The 20,836-nt window shown below is 42.6% G+C and overlaps 1 protein-coding gene across 1 annotated transcript in view; it reads right to left on the bottom strand.

Annotated features, from left to right (window-relative positions):
* tbc1d16 (TBC1 domain family, member 16) overlaps positions 1-20,836 on the bottom strand; it is an 81,328-nt gene extending 60,492 nt beyond the window's left edge. The window contains exons 1-2 of the mRNA XM_084328962.1: positions 20,688-20,836; positions 11,579-11,791 (exon numbers count right to left, since the gene is read on the bottom strand). Coding sequence (XP_084185088.1) covers positions 11,579-11,759 — 181 coding nt within the window. The 5' untranslated portion in view covers positions 11,760-11,791; positions 20,688-20,836. The remainder of the gene's footprint in view (positions 1-11,578; positions 11,792-20,687) is intronic.

Genomic DNA, 20,836 nt, shown 5'->3' with positions numbered 1-20,836 from the left:
TACCTGGGTTCCATCCTAGAGGCAAATATTTCCTGTGACAAAATGGCATCCAATGTAATAAAAAAAGTCAACCAACGAACTCGATTCTTGTACCGGATCTCCTCACTGGTAAACAAGAATACCCTGAAGACTCTGGCAGGAGCACTCATTCAAGGGTACTACGACTATGCTTGCACCTCATGGTACCAAAGCACCTCAAAGGCGCTAAAAACTAAATTACAAACATCTCAAAACAAACTGGTCAGACTACTGCTTGACCTTACTCCTAGAACCCACCTCACCCCTGCCCACTTTGACAACCTAGGATGGCTTAGAGTAGACGACAGAGTACAGCAACTTGCAATGGGCCTGGTCTACAAGATACACTACACGACCAAGGTACCCATGTACATGTCAAAATACTTCCCAAAGGTCAGTGAATACCACAATCACAACACCAGAGGGAGCTCCACAAATCATGTTAAACCCAGATTCGGCTCAAACAAGGGACTAAACACGTTTCGCAATTATGTCACATCAATGTGGAATGCCCTACCCAAAGCTGTAAAGGAATGTGAATCACTACCCACTTTCAAAAACACTCTCAAAGAACACCTACGGGAGACTGCAATTCGAAACTGGCCCCTGTAAATGTCCTAACACAACCCCCATCCAATGTACAGTAAATGACCAAGTATGGTTGTCAATATTCCAATGTACAGTTTTGCTTGTACAGTTGTACAGTGTCCCCCACCGACCCACCCCGTAAGGCTGGCCAAAATGAGTCTCTTTACATGTACAGAGGTCTGCAATTGAGAAACATCATTTAACAATAATACAGAAGGCAAGGTCGGTATGGTCAAAGAGAAAATCTCTGATAGCTGAGAGGTAACATTTTCCCAGAAGATCTCAACAGGAGGGCACTCCCAGTACATATGCATATATGTTCCAATGGCACCGTTTGGACATAAGGTACATCGAGAGTCAGGTCTGAGACCCATTAGGTTCAATCGCCTGGGGGTCAAATAAGTCCTATGAACAAAATTTAGATGGAATTTGTTGGCAGGCCCAGACTGGCCATCGGGACGTTCGGGACGAATCCCGATGGGCCGGAAGTGAAGTGGGCTGGTCCAAAAAAAAAAAATTATATTTTTTCTTTTGTAATTATTTTTTTTGATGGCGGGGTTCGACTGGCCCATTTAGTCCACTTCAATCGGCCCACTTTGGTAGGTTAGGGCTGAAAAAGTTAGATGTAAAAATGAAAATTGACACAGAAAGATGCTTAAAAATAGCCTACTAGCTCTTGCAGTGATTTCAGTCATCTCCCAGGCTACATGGTCTGTACGGCGGGCCGGTGTGGGCCAGTGTGAGTCGGTGTGTGGGCCACTAATGTGGGCCGGTATGTGGGTCGGTGTGTGGGCCAGTGTGTGAGTCAGTGTGTGGGCCACTAATGTGGGCCGGTGTGTGGGCCGGTGTGTGGGCTGGTGTGTGGGCTGGTGTGTGGGCCAGTGTGTGAGTCGGTGTGTGGGCCACTAATGTGGGCCGGTATGTGGGCCGGTATGTGGGCCGGTGTGTGGGCCAGTGTGTGACTCGGTGTGTGGGCCACTAATGTGGGCCGGTATGTGGGCCGGTGTGTGGGCCAGTGTGTGGGCCAGTGTGTGGGCCAGTGTGTGGGCCGGAGTGTGGGCCAGTGTGAGGGCCGGTGTGTGGGCCAGTGTGTGGGCCAGTATGTGGGCCGGTGTGTGGGCCGGTGTGTGGGCCGGTGTGTGGGCCGGCAGTGGCGCTGGCAAGATTAAATTCCATAGTATGCATGCTTGCTCGCACAGAAACAGTCCGCCAGATGATGTAGCCTACACAGCGCTCTACTACAGTCTACTACACTACCCAGAGCGCAACGACACACATAGGTGACAATAGTGTGTGTGTGTGTGTGTGCGCGCGGGCCGGAGTGACTCTGAACGTCTCAGACTGAATTTGTGTCCCCTAGCCTATCCGTGACATCGAACGAGAGAAACTCAATGCCATTTGGAGCATACCGTAGCGTAGCCTAATTCTCCTAATTCTCGGACACCGTAGCCTATTCTGACAATATAAGCCTTCAGAAACGTTTTTTGTTGTCCTTTTAATGAAGGAATACTCTCCAAATCAGATAACACGGACGATTGCTTCTACTGTGCGAGCTGCCTGCCATTGCTGTTTGAATGAAGATTTGCTTCTGTGTCGTCTAAGGCTGACCCCTATTAGTCGAATAGTCGACTAATCGATCGAAAGGAGCTGTAGTCGACTGCCAACCTCTTAGTTGAATGCAAAAAATATATAAAAAATTAGATTTTTTTATTTTATTTATTAAAAAAATATTTATCATTCTTTCCAAAAGAAAAGAGCCCTAGAAGCATGGCTAACACTAATGGCACACATACCAGAGGCTAACTGCCTAAGAAAACAAGCACAGAGGCACTGAAAGAGGATTTCACCCATCTAATGAACACACTAGACTAGACAAATATCAAGATGTATCCATCAGTGGACCAATTGCATGCTTTTGCAGAGGACAAGAAGCCTTTCGTCGACTCCTTCAGACATTAACACTTTGATTGCCTAAGGCTAAATTCATGATATACCATCCCTTGCCAGCTCTATTTGTCTATGGAGAAGTTCCCCTTCTTTGCAGGGCTATAACTTTTTAAATTCTATTGCTAGATTGCCATTATTAGGGCCCATTCAAGGTCCTATATGTATTGTTCATTGTGTAGCAACGTTAAACTTTTTCATTCACATATTCATAGTAAAATATGGTCTAAAGTATAAGTATGTTTTCATCTCTTTCTGCAGCTTTCTCCAGAACGTGATTTATAGCCCCAAATGCATTATATTGATGATGAAATACAGTTTGGTAGGAATCTGTGCGAGATAAAAAAATTTCAATTGGACGTACTTCTAGAAGTTTCTACGTATCATCTGATGATGACCGGATGGGCGGGGGATCGTTTATAATTCCGTGGGCAGCGTTATATCATTCATCTAGTGTGGGTGATATGATCATCAGAGCAGTTTATATCGAACACGTTAAAAAATAACGCTGAATCTTACCGTATCTTCCTCGCGCCGTTGGACGATGAGCGTGGAACTGAAATATTCCTATTATGGGATGTAGAAATACGCGATCTATTTCCAGGTTGTATAATAGTATATACGTCCAAATCATGTTGTTTATCGAGTTATTGGCAACGGATCGCTATGTATTGTGTCGAGATCGAGTCCCGGGACCTATAGAGAGTGCCCGGAAGTAATATGGACGATCAGCACTTCATCCACATGACTTCCTGTTTGGCGCTTCTGCCGATCGGCCACCAGATGGCGCTCTTGAACCGCTAGAGGGTTGAGAGGAGGCCAGCACTGTGTCTCAGGGCTGCGGAGGAAAAATATGATTTCGATCACAGATTTTTGAAATATTGATATTAAAGACGAGTTACGGCGTCCTCGGCAACTTGAGCATGGCGGGGAAGGACGCCTAAACACGTTTTCGGCACTTAAAGTGTTAAGCACCCCCACAGCCCAAATGGAATGAAAAAAATATATATGTATTATACTTTTCTTTTCAAAAAATAAATTCATAGTAGACTATCAGCTAATTTCGGCCAATCAAAGTCGACTATCCAAATTCTTAGTCGGGGACAGCCCTTGTCGTCAAATGTTGTGCTTAGTGAACAACGTGAGGCTGCCTGGAGATATAGCTCTAAGGTGGAAGAGCTGATCAGCAGAGGGAAGCAGTAATCTAACAACTGAGAATTTCAAACAGTAGGCTATCTTTCCTTCTTTCAGATTTTTTATACACTGTTTCTCCATCAAGAAAGCTTTTTCATAATTTGGATGGCATTTTACTAACTTCAGTGTCAACCAAGAATGATATGCAATTCGAAATTGGCCCCTGTAAAAAAAAGAAATGGTGGAGCTGAAAAAGCTAGAATTAAAAAACAAAAACAACAAGTGACTTGCTGTGAAACATGCTGGTGATGTAAAGTAGGACAGTTTAATTGGGGGAGAGACAGAGAGAGTGAGACAAACAGACAGACACACACACAGAGACAGAGACAGAAAGACACAGAGAGAGAGACAGAGAGAGAGACACACACAGAGAGAGAGAGACACAGCGAACATGCTCTTGGAATGAGTGTCTGGGAGGAAGTGGGGGGTCTTTCGATGTTGATTAACATATTCCCTGCCACGCAATTTGAGCATCTTATACCACTCTCTGCCAGCACTGTAAGCCTATGGAGATGTTCACCTTCTTTGCAGGGCTATAGCTTTTTAAATTGTATTGCTAAATTGACATTACTATGGCCCATTCAACATCGATTATCTATCGTTCAGGATGTAGGAACGTTTTACTTTTTCATTCATATATACATATACGAAAATACCGTCTAGAATATAAATGTTTTTATCGTTTTCTGCAGTAATTCCTAGAACGTGAGATATAGGCATAAACGCATATATAGATTATCAAATGCTGTTTGTTGGCGACACGCTATATAAAAAATGTCAACTGTACATGATCCTAAACGTTATGACTGATCATGCGCGGGTGAACGGGGGGGGGGGGTATCGATTATTGCGTTATGGCAGCGATCGCTACACACGAACGTGTGTATACAGTCCCGCAACAATATGCGAGTGCCGGACTCATTTGTCAGATGCACCGGGATCACAAGAGATCCACTTCCGGTTTGGCAACTTGCCGATCATCCACCAGGTGGCAGTATTGAAGCGTTGCAGAGTTGTGCATGCTCCCACTGCATCATACCAGGCTCCGTGAGGGAATTATGAATAACATGGCGAAAAAATTAAATATGATCTCAATAACGTTGTACGCCGTGGATTGGCAGAATTCGCATGAACTTGAAACACGTCGTAAGCCGTTTCCGGCGTGGGATGTGTTAAACGGCAAGCAACTAATGTCATGAGTGCAAAATTAAAGGACAATGAATCGAATCTAACTGAAATTGTGTAGCAGACCTTTCTATGGATCAAAACCTCAATATTATTATGGTGTAGTTAATACTTCATGTATCCTTAATCCCTAGGCTAAAAAAAAGAAAACGTATGCCAATGACAGGAAGTAACGGTATATGGGTGTGTGTGTGTGTGTGTGTGTGTGTGTGTTAGTGTTGTCACGATACTGGAATTTCAACTTCGATACGATACCTTGAAAAGTATCGATATTTCGATACCATTTCGATACCAAAATAATAATAATAATAATATATATATTTTTTTATAAACAAATTTTGCTTTTGTTGCTGGTTGATTCTCCTCAGCTTCTCTCTGGTACTATAAGAGAAGATAAATATAACACTTTTAAAACCCTTTATCTTTAGATCACACATTTAAAAATAACTGTCCATCTCACTTCAATCATTTTTATTGCAGATGCAGAACATGGTATTTTCTCAAGCAGACAGATGTAAACACTGTAATCTGTGTTGCATGTACCTGACAAACTGAACTGTTTGTATTACAGTTAGTAACAGTTTCCATTTTTATTTAAAGATAACAGGAGAGAGAGAGAGAGAGAGAGAGAGAGAGAGAGAGAGATTTCTCCGGAGCTATGCTCGGAGCATTTATTAACGTTACATTTTCAACAAGATTGCTGCTATTTAAACACTTCATGGAAACGGGGTAACGTTAACCTTATGTCGACTGTAGTATTGTATGACCTCGACATAACGTTACTCCGTTTCCATGCAGTAATTATAAAGGTGGCCAGCTAGCATAAGCTAACGGAGGAACGACTAGCAGTAGCTAACGTTAGCTAATAGCTGTGACGTTACTAACAACGAATCAGCTGTTGATATTATGCGCCATCAGTAGACAACGTATCATGTATTAAACTAGAGTTAATGGTTTAATGCTTCAGTCACAGTGACGTTGAAAGAGCAGCTGTCACGAACCTCTTTCATTTCTTTATGGAGATCCGCGTTGGCACTGCTCTGTAACACCGCTTGCAAATGGGCATTGTGGCATCTTTAGCTTGTCCTTCGTTGTTTAAGTTCAAACCCGAAGTACCTCCAAACAGCACTTCTGCTGTTTTCTTTATCTTTAAGGACAAGTTGTGGAGGCTCTGCATTTGCCATCTTCAGCTAAAATGTTTGTTTACAAACTGAAGACGGGTCTGTGACTCTGTGAGGGGGAGGGCTGGAGGAGGCGGAGGGGCAAGCGTGCTCTGAACAGCGTGTCAACAACTTCCGGTAGAACACTGCGAGCAAGCCAGCTGGTATCGATACTGCAGAAAGTATCGATATTTCGGGAAATGAGTATCGAAACCGTTTTAAATATTCAGTATCGATATGTATCGATATTTTTGACAACACTAGTGTGTGTGTGCACTGTGCACGAGTGCACATCTAGGGGCGGGGTGTAGATTGGTCTCCCTGATGTTGACTCCTTAGCCACAGCCTTGGGTTGTTTAATACTGGACAAGTGTTTCATAACGGCCGTTGTGTGGGCCAGTTTCGAGGCCGGTGCGTGGGCCGGTTTCGGGGCCGGTGCGTGGGCTGGTGCGTCTGAATGTCCCGGGCTGAATTTGTGTCCCAGTCCGCCCCTGTCTGTTGGTGATCTGGGTTGCGTGATGATAGCCTAATATTTTCCCAGACTGCATCAATTCCCAATCAAAATCTATATCCAACTCAGGGATATCCTTTCTCCAAATCGTATCTAGGGGTAGGTCCTTATATGAGGACATAAGTAAGTGCAGATAAAAGTCAGAGACGAAGCCTCTCGATGTCTCCCTGTCATAAAATAATTTGTGAAACCGGTGTCGCTCTAGTGGAACGTCCCATGGAACGCCATGAGCCTTCAGAGCTGCTCTCATTTGTAAATAAAAGAAAAAGGAGTTTCTGGGGAGATCATATCCGTTGGATAGATCCTGGAAAGATTGGAGACCAGAGTCATCGAAGATATCCCCCAATGTATGGATGCCTTTCCCTTCCCATCTAGGGTATCTAATTGGTTGTTGTCCAATAAGGAGTAAATTGTTATTGAATAGCGCTTTCTGGGTGTCCCGCCAAATCTGGATCACATGTGTGATAAGAGGGCCAAAAGCATGAATCCCTTTTTAAAAAGATACACTGAATGAAATTCTGAATGTCAATATGGGACCCTAAACATGGCAAATATTAGGGATGCACGATATTGATTTTTTGACACCGATACCGATAACTTTATGCTCCTCAAGCCGATACCGATAACCGATATTTATTGTATTATAATATTTTTTTTAACTGTATATATATATATATATATATATATATATATATATTTTTTTTTTTTTTTGATCAGATATTTTTTTTTTTTTTTTGTATTTATAAGCTCCGACGTCATCGGTACTGCTATCGGTACTCGAGAAATTATGGAGTTTTTTTTTTAGGAATTTAAACGTCGCAAACTAATCTTGTTGGCCGTTGTCTATTATCTCTCCTGCCTCTGTCTCTGCCTGCGAGCGGGCTCCCTCCCACACACACACACACTCACTCACACACACACACACACACACACTCACTCACACGGGTGCTGCGCTGCCGACTCAGTACAGACAGCTCTGCTCTCATAATGGCGGAGAGAACGAAATGTTCAAAAGTCTGAGTCTATTTTACTAAAGTCGATGCTGACAACACTCGTTGCCACAAGTGCAACAAGACATTTGCCAGTAATGTATAAGCGCTCGTACTTGTCAATGTGGCTGGCGGGGAGATAACGTTAGCTCCGAGTAGAGTAATGGCTGACAATCCGGAGGTAAATAAACGAACGAGAGCTTCTGATTGGTGGTAAGAAGAAGAGGTGGGTGCAAGCCGTGGGACGTAATTGGCAGATCGACTGTCTGTCTCCGAATGTAACGTGACTACGTCACAGCCAAGAAAGGGAGCGCTCGATTTGTGAAAAACTCCCTGTTCCTAAACCACACGCTATCAGTTTTACCACAGTACTGTCAAAACGGGAGGAGGCTATAATAAAAACAAGCGCCCTTCATCCAAATCCACCCACACCGGATTTCTTTTAACCAAAAAATGTATTATATGTTATCGGAGCTATCAATAACGTTATCGAGTTTATCGGGATGACGTCATAATTGCTGATATCGGCCCGATAATTATCGTGCATCCCTAGCAAATATGTTGCTCAATCAAATAAGCCTCCTCTACTTTTACTGGTATACGCTATTTTAGATCCCACTCTAAATAAATTAATTTAATAGAGTCCCATGTCTGCTTATCTTCCCAGAGCTGGTGAAGGATGTAGCTAGGGAGCTCTACGTCTCAGTTCCTTCGCATCTCTGTCTGAACCTCCAAACCTGCACTCTGACCGATCTCAAGAAATACACACGTGTATCTAGGAGAGATACGAAATGCATGTGTGTAGGGGTCAGGGGTTATGAGTATATAGGAGGGATAGCTTTCTTAAGCTTTTTTTCCATATCACCCATCCCTCTTCTGACACAAACAAGGTATATATGATATGCTAGTGTTGGCTAATAATGTTTGAATTATTTGTCCACCAGGATTCTCTTTTTCAATAAGTCATTGTCCTTGTATGCAATTAGCAATACCAAGTTAATATAGCAATAGAGTTAATATAACAAGTTAATATACCAATACCGATTTAATATAGCAATACAGTTAACATAGCAATACCGAGTTAATATAACAATACCAAGTTAATATACCAATACCGATTTAATATAGCAATACAGAGTTAATATAGCAATACCGAGTTAATATAACAATACCAAGTTAATATACCAATACCGAGTTAATATACCAATACCGATTTAATATAGCAATACAGAGTTAATATAGCAATACAGAGTTAATATAACAATACTGAGTTAATATAGCAATACCAAGTTAACTCTTTCAGTGCCACGCCTGGTTTTCCGTTTTACCGCTTGAATGCCACCATCGGCGCCAATGTTAACGTTAATATCGCCTAATCTATGTTTTAAATTATGGCTATGTGTCTAATCTGCCCATCGCATTATCAAAGACTATTTTCCAGTCAGTGCTGTGAAGACAGATTGTTTTTGTATCGCGTCGTTTCCGTTTCAGAGCAGTTAGAAAAGCCCCCGTTTTGATATAAAAAACAGCTCATTCTGGAGCATTCTATGAAAATCGTCTTTTAGTGGAATATTCCACAACGTTGATATTCGTCGGCCTTTTTATGAATCGTTTTCAAATAAACGCTAGATGATCAATATTATACGTGCACGCAAGCACATTACGGCCGCGCACTGATAATCGCTCCGTTGATTTCCTCACAGACTTTTACAGTGAAACCGAAAGAAGACATTTCACAAAACAGCTTATAACTTCATCAAACTTACTCCGATTATCCTACCACTGATAACATAGAGTCCTTACCTGACATCAGATGGTATCCAACTGGTATATTCCAATTCCTGATCGACATTCGAAAAAATCGATACGTGTATGGATCCAACGCGACACAATAGATCTCCATGATCCGCGGGGATCTGAGGCTCCAGAATGAACTGTGGTAACCCCGGCTGGATCAGTGAACTGGAAAATGTGGAGTACCGGATTTTTTTCCCCATTCATTTTCATTGAGTCCATTCCAAAATCACTTATGTCATCTGGGAGACGACAGGGGGCGCTTTTTTCCACAGTGATCACCGGCGCAGCTCGGCTATACTCGGGTAGGCTCGGGTGATGCAATAATTTTTCAGATCGCAAAAAAATAATAATAATAATAATTCCGAGAAATCTCGTTAGTGGCATGCAACCACCTATAAAAAAACCAGAGAAATCTCGTGAGTGGCACTGAAAGAGTTAATATAGCAATACTGAGTTAATATAACAATACTGAGTTAATATAGCAATACTGAGTTAATATAGCAATACCGAGTTAATATAACAATACTGAGTTAATATAGCAATACCAAGTTAATATAGCAATACTGAGTTAATATAACAATACCAAGTTAATATACCAATACTGAGTTAACATAACAATACAGAGTTAATATAGCAATACCAAGTTAATATAGCAATACTGAGTTAATATAACAATACCGAGTTAATATAGCAATACCGAGTTAGAAAAAGCAGCGTGACTGATTGAGTTGATCGAGGATCTCCAGGGCTAATGTTGGAGGTAGACTACTGCAAGCTAAAATTATTCATATTCCACCAAAATGAAATAAACACTTCTTGCACTGTACATATTATGATTATGATAATATCACACATAGGAATTCGTTGACCATATTCACACGGAGGCCATTTTGCTCTTACGTCATGCATTGCCCAGGTTGGGTTCCTTTCCACGCTGTTCACACAATTAGCTCAGTGATTAAACACTACTCTGCCATTAATGAAGAAAGCTGTTTGGACAGACTATGTTTGGACAGACTATTTTGGACAGACTATGTGCCCCTCCCCCCCCTCCCTCTTAGTGGAATAGTCCATTCAATCAGTCAGATTGGTTTCAGTCCACCAAGAAGACTTTGTTAGTCAATTATTCCTCTTTCATGCTTTTTTTCCTGTGCTGAATGGATTGTTTCCTGTTATGCTCAGCACATCTCTGGTAAGCACTAGAGAGGTCATTATAAGATAGATAAGATATGGCTTTATTGATCCCCTTGGGGAAATTCAGGCATCATAGCAGCATGGGGGAGGGGGGAGGGTACAGGTAGTAAAAAGCAGTGTAAACAATATAACAAATCAATATAAATTAACATAATTAACTCTGGACATGTGCATAATGGTCAACAAGGTGCAAGATGAGGGTATGTATGCCCTCTGTTATATTTGCCCTACAATAAGTGGTTACAATATATAATCTAATCCAATAATCTAAATCTAATCTAATATATAGTCTGAAAAAACAAAATGCTAAATATATGCAATATATAATCTAATAATCTAATATATAATCTAAAAATGCTAAATATATGATCTGATGAAGTATACATTCTGCGTGATGAAGATGCAATTTTGACAGATTTGTCGTGAAATCAACTAATCAATATTTTTTTTTATCCACTTTTTCTCCCATTTTTTTATATTTTCTCCCATCCCAATTCGTATCATCCAATTCAACCCTCCCCTGTCACGAACGCTGTTTCTTGCCTCCCACAAGCCGGCTGCAATGTGGACTAAGTCATACATAGCACAAGTCCCCTCCGGTACTTGAGGTAACAGCAGTCGCATCTTTTCACCTGCGCAGCTCGATCTCTCAGTGGCGAGGAGTAACGCGTGGGAGGCTCACGCTGCCCCCGACACTTCCTGATTCTACTGCGCAGGCGCACCAACCGACCTGTAGGAGTCGCTGTCCGATCCCCACCCATCAGTTTCCCACCCCCTAATACGGCCAATGTGTATTAGTATGAACGACCAGCTAAACTGAAAGCAATGTGGAGCGCTGGGCTCGAACAGGCAAGCCCAGCGTCTCCGTCATTCGTGGCGAGCGCCTTGCCCACTACGCCACGTAGCCGCCCCACAAATCAACTAATCAATCTATCTATGTGGCCATTAGTCAACTAGGAATTCCATTAGTGGAGGACGAAGACAAGTCTTCTTCTCACCTGGGTGGTGTTCGGCCAGGCCAGGCAGGGGCTCGGCGGGATGCACGCACACGTTGTTCTTGGAGAAGATGATCTCCCCGTCCAGCCCTGAGCGAGATGAAGGCCCCCCCGCCCCGGGGTTAAAGGTCAGGAGGTCGGAGGCCTTGGAGGAGGCGCGCCGCAGGAGCCGTCCCAGAGACATGGCCTCAGGCACCGGGACACTGGGCCCATCCTCTGGGAAGGGAAGGGAGGAGGAGGAGGAGGTGGAGGATGAGAGGGACACAGAAAGGGAGAGATGGAGGTATGGAGATGGGGGTTGAGAGAGGAGGAACTCCAGAGGAGAAATGGTGTATGGAAGAGTCACAAGACAGAGAGGGGATGTGAAAGAATAGAGAAAGAAAAGATGGAGGTGGCAGGGACAGTAAAGGAACAAGGAGAAAGGATGGAGAGATGGCAAGAGGGAGGACAGGTTAGGTCAGTATAAGCACAGTGTGACATTAGTTTGGACAACCATTAGTTTGGAGTCACTGGAACAATGTGCCAGAAAAAAATATGCAAAGAATCAAGTCCATTGCTTGTATTGCTGCATCCTTAGCTGTACTTATCTTAACATATGCTATACCCAACACTAGCATATCTTATATACCTTAAGTTAATACCCAACACTATCATATCTTATTATACCTTAATTATACCCAACACTATCATATCTTATATACCTTAATACCCAACACTAGCATATCTTATATACCTTAAGTTAATACCCAACACTATCATATCTTATTATACCTTAATACCCAACACTATCATATCTTATATACCTTAATACCCAACACTATCATATCTTATATACCTTAATACCCAACACTATCATATCTTATATACCTTAATACCCAACACTATCATATCCTATATACCTTAATACCCAACACTATCATATCTTATATACCTTAATACCCAACACTATCATATCTTATATACCTTAATACCCAACACTATCATATCTTATATACCTTAATACTAGGGGTGGGAATCACCAGTTTCATCATGATACGATACGATATCGATTCTTTGGACAACGATACGATATTTGCCGATATCACAAAGTCTCTCACGATACAATACGATACGATTAGATTCAGGTGCCTGCAATCGATATGAGATGATATCATATGCCCATTTAACACAATCAGTAACATTTAGATCAACCAAAAAAAGGTAATGAAAATATCATTTGACATTTGTATTTTTGAGCTCTTCCAGACATTTAAAGGAAAATCAATATTGTTTTTAATACAAATAGACCTCCCGTTCACTGTAAAGTGCCACGTTTTGATATATTGAGCTTTAAACTTTAAGCAAAATTTTTTGGAACTCAAAACTCACAACCTAAAACCCCTCCCTACCTCCCTCTCCCAAACCGTTCCTACAACAATTTGTTGATGTTGCATGATCATGTATAGGCCTACATTTATTATGTATTATATTGTTTATGTTTAAATAACATTTAAACATCAAACTCCTCTGACCTCATCTGGTCTTTCCAAAGACGCGCGCACACACACACAGAAAGGGAGAATGCTATGCTGTAACATCTACACACACGGAGCTACTGCTGTTGTTCTTGGGCGGATATGAGACTCGCCACATGATTTTCAAAATAAGAGTATCGATATGAATCGATCTTATTACATCGCATCGATCCGATTCGATCATTGATAATTACATCGATGTATCGATCTGGATCGATGTATCGTCCCACCCCTACTTAATACCCAACACTATCATATCCTATATACCTTAGTACTAGGGATGGGAATTGATAAGATTTTATCGATATGATTCCATTATCGATGCTGCGTATCGCTTCGATTCCCTTATCGATTCCTGTTACATTTATAATTTAAAGGGGAACTATTTTACTATTTCTTTCACTATTTGGGCACTTTTACACAATTCCTGTGAGTCTATGGAACACCTCTGTAATTTTTTATTTTTTTTATTCATTGTTTTGTATTTCTAATCAAGTCCTCAAAAACAGCATTTGTCTACCTCAAGATCTCGAGCCGTTTTGAGCCTGGGCTCCAACCACTGTGTGCAGCTCATCATGAGCCTGATGCCACACAGCAACATTATCATGCAGCTGTGTCTCTCTGACATCACAAATCAGCACATTTTCAGATGACTCAGTTCAGTGAGGGTGAATATTGTGAGAGGAGAATTGGAAGAATGCGCCAATATGAGAATTAGAGACATAGATCATATTAATATAAGTTCACATAGCTAGGAAACAATGCTAAACACTCAAAAAGGCCATTTATAAGATAGTTCCCCTTTAAATAAATAGGAAATGCAACAGAACTAAGCTGGTTAGAATAACAACATGCAACTTGACATTTCTGATTGTCATTTATCATTTATTGTTGAGCCCCCATGTCAGAAAAATACAAAAACTGTAAAAAATAAATTAACTATACACTTAAATAAAATAATGTATTTCAGAACTAATTTAATCTATTGAACTGTAGTGGCATTCAACAGGTTGTTATTGCAAAAGAGAATTTGTTAGCAATAACCTACCTGTATAAATAAAGGCCAGCTCAGTGTTCTTTTTCTGTCTCTCTCTGCAATGAGCATGGCTATTTAGCTAGCTAGCGGCTAACGTTACTTTACCATGTAAATGAATGACTAGGATGCAACTTACTACCCAACACTATCATATCCTATATACATTAATACCCAACACTATCATATCCTATATACATTAATACCCAACACTATCATATCCTATATCCACCCTTCCCCAGAAGTTTGCAACCTGGGCGTCATACTGGACTCCACCCTCTCCTTTCATTCCCACATAAAAACAATAACCAAATCAGCTTTTTTCCATCTCAGGAACATTTCCAGACTCCGGCCGGCCATTCACGCTTTCGTCACCTCCCGTCTTGACTATGCAAATTCTGTCCTCATAGGGCTAACCAGCAATGCCCTGAACCGGTTACAATATGTGCAAAATTCTGCTGCCAGGGTTCTCACCCGCACCAAGTCCTGGCACCACATCACCCCCACCCTCATCCACCTCCACTGGCTTCCAGTCAAGTCCTGCATCAATTTCAAGATCCTCCTCATCACCTACAAAGCCCTTCACTCCCTTGCCCCCCGGTACCTAGCTGACCTCCTCCATCCCTACATCCCGCCCAGGAGGCTGCGGTCCTCTGACTCCGGTCTCCTCTCCATCCCCACCACCAACATGCGGACTGTTGGTCCCAGAGCCTTCTCTGTGGCCGCACCCACCCTCTGGAACTCACTCCCTCCAAACAACCGTAGTGCTACATCCCTGCACTCCTTCAAATCCCAACTCAAAACCCACCTCTTGACCAATTTGTAAATGACCGACTGATTTCCCCCTTTTTTTCGTTTTCTTTCTTTCTTTCCTTTTGATTATTATTTTGTTGTTACGTTGTTCCCTGTCCCCCTCCCTTAGCTGTTAAGTGCCTTGGGTCTCCTGAAAGGCGCTATATACATTTAAGATATTATTATTATTATAATACCTTAATACCCAACACTATCATATCCTATATACCTTCCAACACTATCATATCCTATACCTTAATACCCAACACTATTATATCCTATATACCTTAGTACCCAACACTAACGTATACAGTAGTACCCAACACTAACATGTACTATATACCTTAATACCCAACACTAACATGTACTATATACCTTAATACCCAACACTAACATGTACTACGTATATACCTTAGTACCCAACACTAGCATAATGGGCTGCTACTGCAGTGTCCTTAGCAGAGAGGTCAAACTCACTGTCTTTGTTCAGCGTTTTCGTATGCCACGTCTTCATACACACACACACCTGGCCTGAATACCTGTACCTGTGTGTACTGTAAGTAAGTGTGTCCCACCTTATGTAAACAACACAAACACGCATACATAGTCGGCCCTACATGCACAAGGAGGTGTGCAAACACAGTCCCTCTTGTCCATGTGAAAACCCAAGCCGTTATCAGCACTCAATGTCAACAGCAGCATCAGTACAGGTCTGAGATCAGCCTCTCACGCAGCATTACAGGTCTGAGATCAGCCTCTCACACAGCATCAGTACAGGTCTGAGATCAGCCTCTCACGCAGCATCAGTACAGGTCTGAGATCAGCCTCTCACGCAGCAGGATATGGTGAAAGACACATTCAAATGTGACACACAGTATATACTACAGTAATGTGTAAAAAAAGATGAATGAATGTCTTTCTTCTGGGAGACTCTGTAGCGTTCCAGGCTCAGAGGTAGAGCTGGGTATCGCCACTGATTTCCCGAATCGATTCGATTCACAAGGTCCCGAATCGATTAAATTTCCGATTAAATTAGATTCCGATTCACAATGTCCGGAAACGATTTGCGATTAAATTCGATTCAATGCTATACAATTTTAATGGTTCAAGGAACATGTTGCATTGTTAAAAATATCAATGTTTACATTAAGAATTTACTCGCAAGCAGTTACATGAATGTACCCTTTATTGGAACATTGGTTTTTGCATATGTCACATCTGGGTGATGTCTCAATAAGTGGTTTCGTAGATTTGTTGTATTTCCATTTTCCACAATCATTATCTATCTATGTCACAATAGCCATTAGTCAAGATAGACCGCGCTCTCAATATCTGACACTGGGTGCTGAAATCCTGAGGATAAAGTAGAAGAAAGCAGGAAGCCGGACCAGTACTCTCAGATTCAAAAAGTTTTAATAGCAGCCGTGAACAAACATGTTTCGGAACCAAAGTTCCTTCTTCAGTGTTAGTGGCTGGCTAGCACTCTCAGATTCAAAACGTTTTAATAGCAGCCGTGAACAAACATGTTTCGGAACCAAAGTTCCTTCTTCAGTGTTAGTGGCTAGCCAGCCAGCCACTAACACTGAAGAAGGAACTTTGGTTCCGAAACATGTTTGTTCACAGCTGCTATTAAAACTTTTTGAATCTGAGAGTGCTGGTCCGGCTTCCTGCTTTCTTCTACTATAGCCATTAGCCAATGGATATGCTAGAAATGGTCACATCGGCTGGGAGAACCAATGGAAAATGCCCGTCCCGAGGCCAAACTTAATTGCCGACCACTGGTCTACACCCTCCCCAGACCGACAGTGGGGCAATGTGTGCAACGACCAGGAAGGGAATTGGCATAACAAGTAAATTGGGGGATGAAAAAGAATAATAAATATATTATAATTTAAAAAAAAATATCGATCTTGGGATTTTATGAATCGATAATCACTCATTCAAATGAAGATCGATTCAGAATCGGGAAATCGATTTTTAACCGAGCCCTACTCAGAGGACATCAAAAGTAATTCCCTTCAAAGCAAATATTAATTTGTAAGTCACTATGAGTTGTAAACAATGCTGTCCCCAAACACATAATCCGCTTCGGAATTTGTGTGTACTACATATACATAAAGTATGTACATCACACTACATACTGTTGGAGCTTACTGTTTAGTACATGGGAGTGCCGTATGTGTGACATACTACATACAACATAGTTGGAGGACCTGCTTGTTTAAGTTGTTTCCCAAGTGGAAGTGACCAGAAGAGAACAGTTCACTCACAGCTGTTTCCACTTGCCAGCTGTGCAATCAGGAGGATATAGAAATGTTTGCCATCCGTTTCAGGGGTTACAGTGATTCAGTAGCTCTTCCTCCCAGTTCTGCTCATCGACATGTAGTGCTTCATGGACTCAAGTTCTGTAGTCAAGTGTTTCCCAAAGCTTCCCACGTTATTTGTGGTTAATAAACTGAGACAGGCGACACAGCCTGCAGCACTGGTTCTAAACCTGGGGGTCACGGAAAGTTCGGAAACATATACAAATACATCATCATGTTTATAATCTTTGGTATAAATGGATTTGTCTCATGAAATAATTAATATAATGAAAATAGCCTGAAAAGTGGAAATAAAAATCAAGTCAAAGTTCACCATTCTGTATACTATGCTTGATTATGTGTGTGTGTGGGGGGGGGGGTCACAAACGGGCATCCCTCTGTCTTTAGGGGTCGCAAAACCAACGAGGTTGAAAAGCACTGGCCTACACAGTGCTGTGGCCTTGTCTCCACTAGCCAGGGTTTAGCCGTGCTGTGGCCTCGTCTCCACTAGCCAGGGTTTAGCCGTGTTGTGGCCTCGTCTCCACTAGCCAGGGTTTAGCCGTGTTGTAGCCTGTCTGGCACACACAGTGAGCGTCTCCATTGTCTTTAGAACCTGGCCAAACCTGGCTGGACCCCGGCTGAAACAGACACCTTTCACAACCTGGCCAGACCTGGCTAAAGCCGGCTGGGACTGATGTATCATGTGGTTTAGCTTGTGTACCACAGTTGGTGGTGTGAATTTGGTTGGCTAGCAACTGTGGTTTACAAGAAACACAATGGAGACACAAACCCAAACGATACCATAACATGCTAGACCATGGCTAGACCCAGCCAGGCTGAACATAGCTAATGGAGACACAAACCCAAACGATACCATAACATGCTAGACCATGGCTAGACCCAGCCAGGCTGAACATGGAGACACAAACCCAAACGATACCATAACATGCTAGACCATGCTAGACCCAGCCAGGCTGAACATAGCTAATGGAGACAAGGCATTACTGACTGACTTGAGCTGCACAGCCACTGGGGCTGCTCGATTATGACTAAAATCATAATCACGATCTTGATTGATTGATATTTCAATCACCATTTCAATCACCATTATTAAACATGATTACTAATTGATTTGAGAACATCATATGACGATGACTGAATTTTCAACCAAAGGCTGCCTTTCTGTCCCTCCTCCTGCACAAGCTGAAACTACTGGTTAGGCTTTGGGGGGGGGGGCACACCGTTGTGAAGGAAGGGTGCGCTGCATTTACAACACAAGACAAAATGAGAATAACAGGGCATGTTGCACAACATTGTTTTCATGATCGTGGGAAGACAAAATCATAATTGAAATTGAAACTGGATTAATCGCCCAGCCTTAACACCCACTACTGTGGCTTGTGACCCAGTGTCTACACTCTGGCAATACGCTCCTTCAGACACGTCCTCCATCGACAAGAACGCTCCAACTCCTTTTTCCTCTTCCTCCACTCCTCGCACAGACATGTTTACCTCTCCCTGATTAAGCCGACAGCCCACTTCCTGATGCCAGGCCCCCCCCCCCCCCCCCCCCCCCAACAGGAAGTCTCCATGCCATGGACTCCAGGCGTGACCCGGGGAGGAGAGAGTACAGTCAGTTGAGAGTTCAGCTATCATCATCTTGGTCTATATAGGACAAAGGGGAGTGTCCCTTTCTGTGTACACAATTTTCCAATTCTGTCAAATTGCTCAGTGTTTCCATTGTTCATGATTGGCAATGTGCATAATTTGATTTATGAAGAAAAGTGAGGTTGTCATACAGACAAAACAATATAACAGCACAACTTTTTCATAGCTTTGAATCGCTGTTCATACAGTACAGCTAGCTAGCTTGGTTAGGTCCCACCTGTCAAGCCATTCTACAGTATGACTACTCAGCACTCAGTAGCAGCCACCAAGCTGTTTGCATGCCAACTGCTACTCACAGCACTAGTCAACCCCTCTTGTGTGGCTAACCAGGTTGGACTTCCCATGCTGGATATCCAGGGTCAAACTTCTAGCCTATTCTCAGACCCTCTATACTTGACACTCAGATTACATGCGTACACACACTTAGGCACTATCTACTGGACCATAATGTACATAATATGTTGAGTCTCAAAACATGGCACACAGCTGGTTCAACCACCTGATACCAGCAATAATATATGTTCCTAGCCTGTGGTTATTTTGGTGTGTGTGTGTGTAATTACAGGGCCAGGCAGGTCAGCATGATAGGACTAAGCCAAGGCCCTAACCGATATAGCCCAATGTTCTCACATTCTATATTGTATGCTGTCGACAACAGCTGAATGTGTGTGTGTCTTCGCACATCAAGTCTTCTCTCTGACCTAGTGCTGTTGTCCCAAATGACTTGGACACTGCCCTGAAATGCCTTCCTAAAGTCAAGCTAGTCCCAACTGTGGGCTTGAGGCTAGCTTACAGAACATTATTACAATTTGCATTGGACAGAAGAGGAAATGCCCAGGAGACTAGTCTTTTCATGAGAACCTCAACCCAAACTGTAAGAATTCCACTCTGGTTAGAAGATTCCAGAGTCTCAGGTTCCTGGGGAGGAGCCGGGTTCACCTTTGCGCCTTAAAGAAGTTGTCACTCCTGACGTTTGAATAGAGGCGCCTATAATGAATGTCCCTGTTCATCTGGACTGGAGACTTTATAGTGCCTAGGGCAGCTGAAAGGAGCCTAGCTACAAAAGAACCTTGAAAAATGAGCTCCCCATGTGTGTGGATCTGCAATCCAAAGGCTGCTATGAGGAAACTCTGAGGATGACTCAATGGGAGCCTACTGTATATGCAGGGGGCTCAGTCTTGGACACTTATAAAGAGCAATCAATGCTACAATACTGACCCAAAAAAGTCTGATAGTGAGAATGTAGGCTATCCAGAAGAGGCTGATAGTGAGAATGTAGCCTGTAGCCTATATATCGATCCAGAAGTCTGCTAGTGAGAATGTAGCCGAAGAGGCGTGCTACGATGACGGGGCTTCATCAGCTATCATCAATATATTGTATTTGATAGGCAACGTCCGCTTGACAGGAGAGGAGAGGATGGGACAGGGCTCTTGCCATCTCAGCACAATCTTCTCGCGCAGGCCCCTGCTCCTGACATTTACTATCGTTTTTTTTTGGCCCGAGCAAGGATTGTATCTCTTAACATCTTGTATAAATATTTTAGTTCAGCTGGTTAACGTTGCGTCTATATGGCCGCAAATTCACTCGCTCCCTCCCAGTCCCACTCTATTCACATTCCGAGCAACTTTAAGTTTGTTCGCGCAGCACACACAATAAAACACTAAACCATTTCTATTCATAGATACTTTAATGTGAATGTCACTGGACTATTCGGCATATATCTGTGCGTGCGGGGGAAATGAATGAGTAGCCGCTCAGTAGCTACTGCGCGTCAAGATGAGGGCAGAACCCGAAGCCTCACCTTCAGTCCCGCCAGAGAAGAGTCTACAGCCCGCGCCGCTCGTTCATCTTGGAACAAATGAACCGGTGTCAACGCAACATGCACCGCCGTCGTTTGTGGCCCTTTCTCCGGTAATGTTATAATGTTATGAGGACGGAGTAGCCTTGTGT

This window comes from Notolepis coatsorum (assembly GCF_963971535.1).
Source record: "Notolepis coatsorum genome assembly, chromosome: 14".
Classification (NCBI taxonomy): Eukaryota; Metazoa; Chordata; class Actinopteri; order Aulopiformes; family Paralepididae; genus Notolepis; species Notolepis coatsorum.
This window is presented reverse-complemented; position numbering and strand designations above follow the sequence as displayed.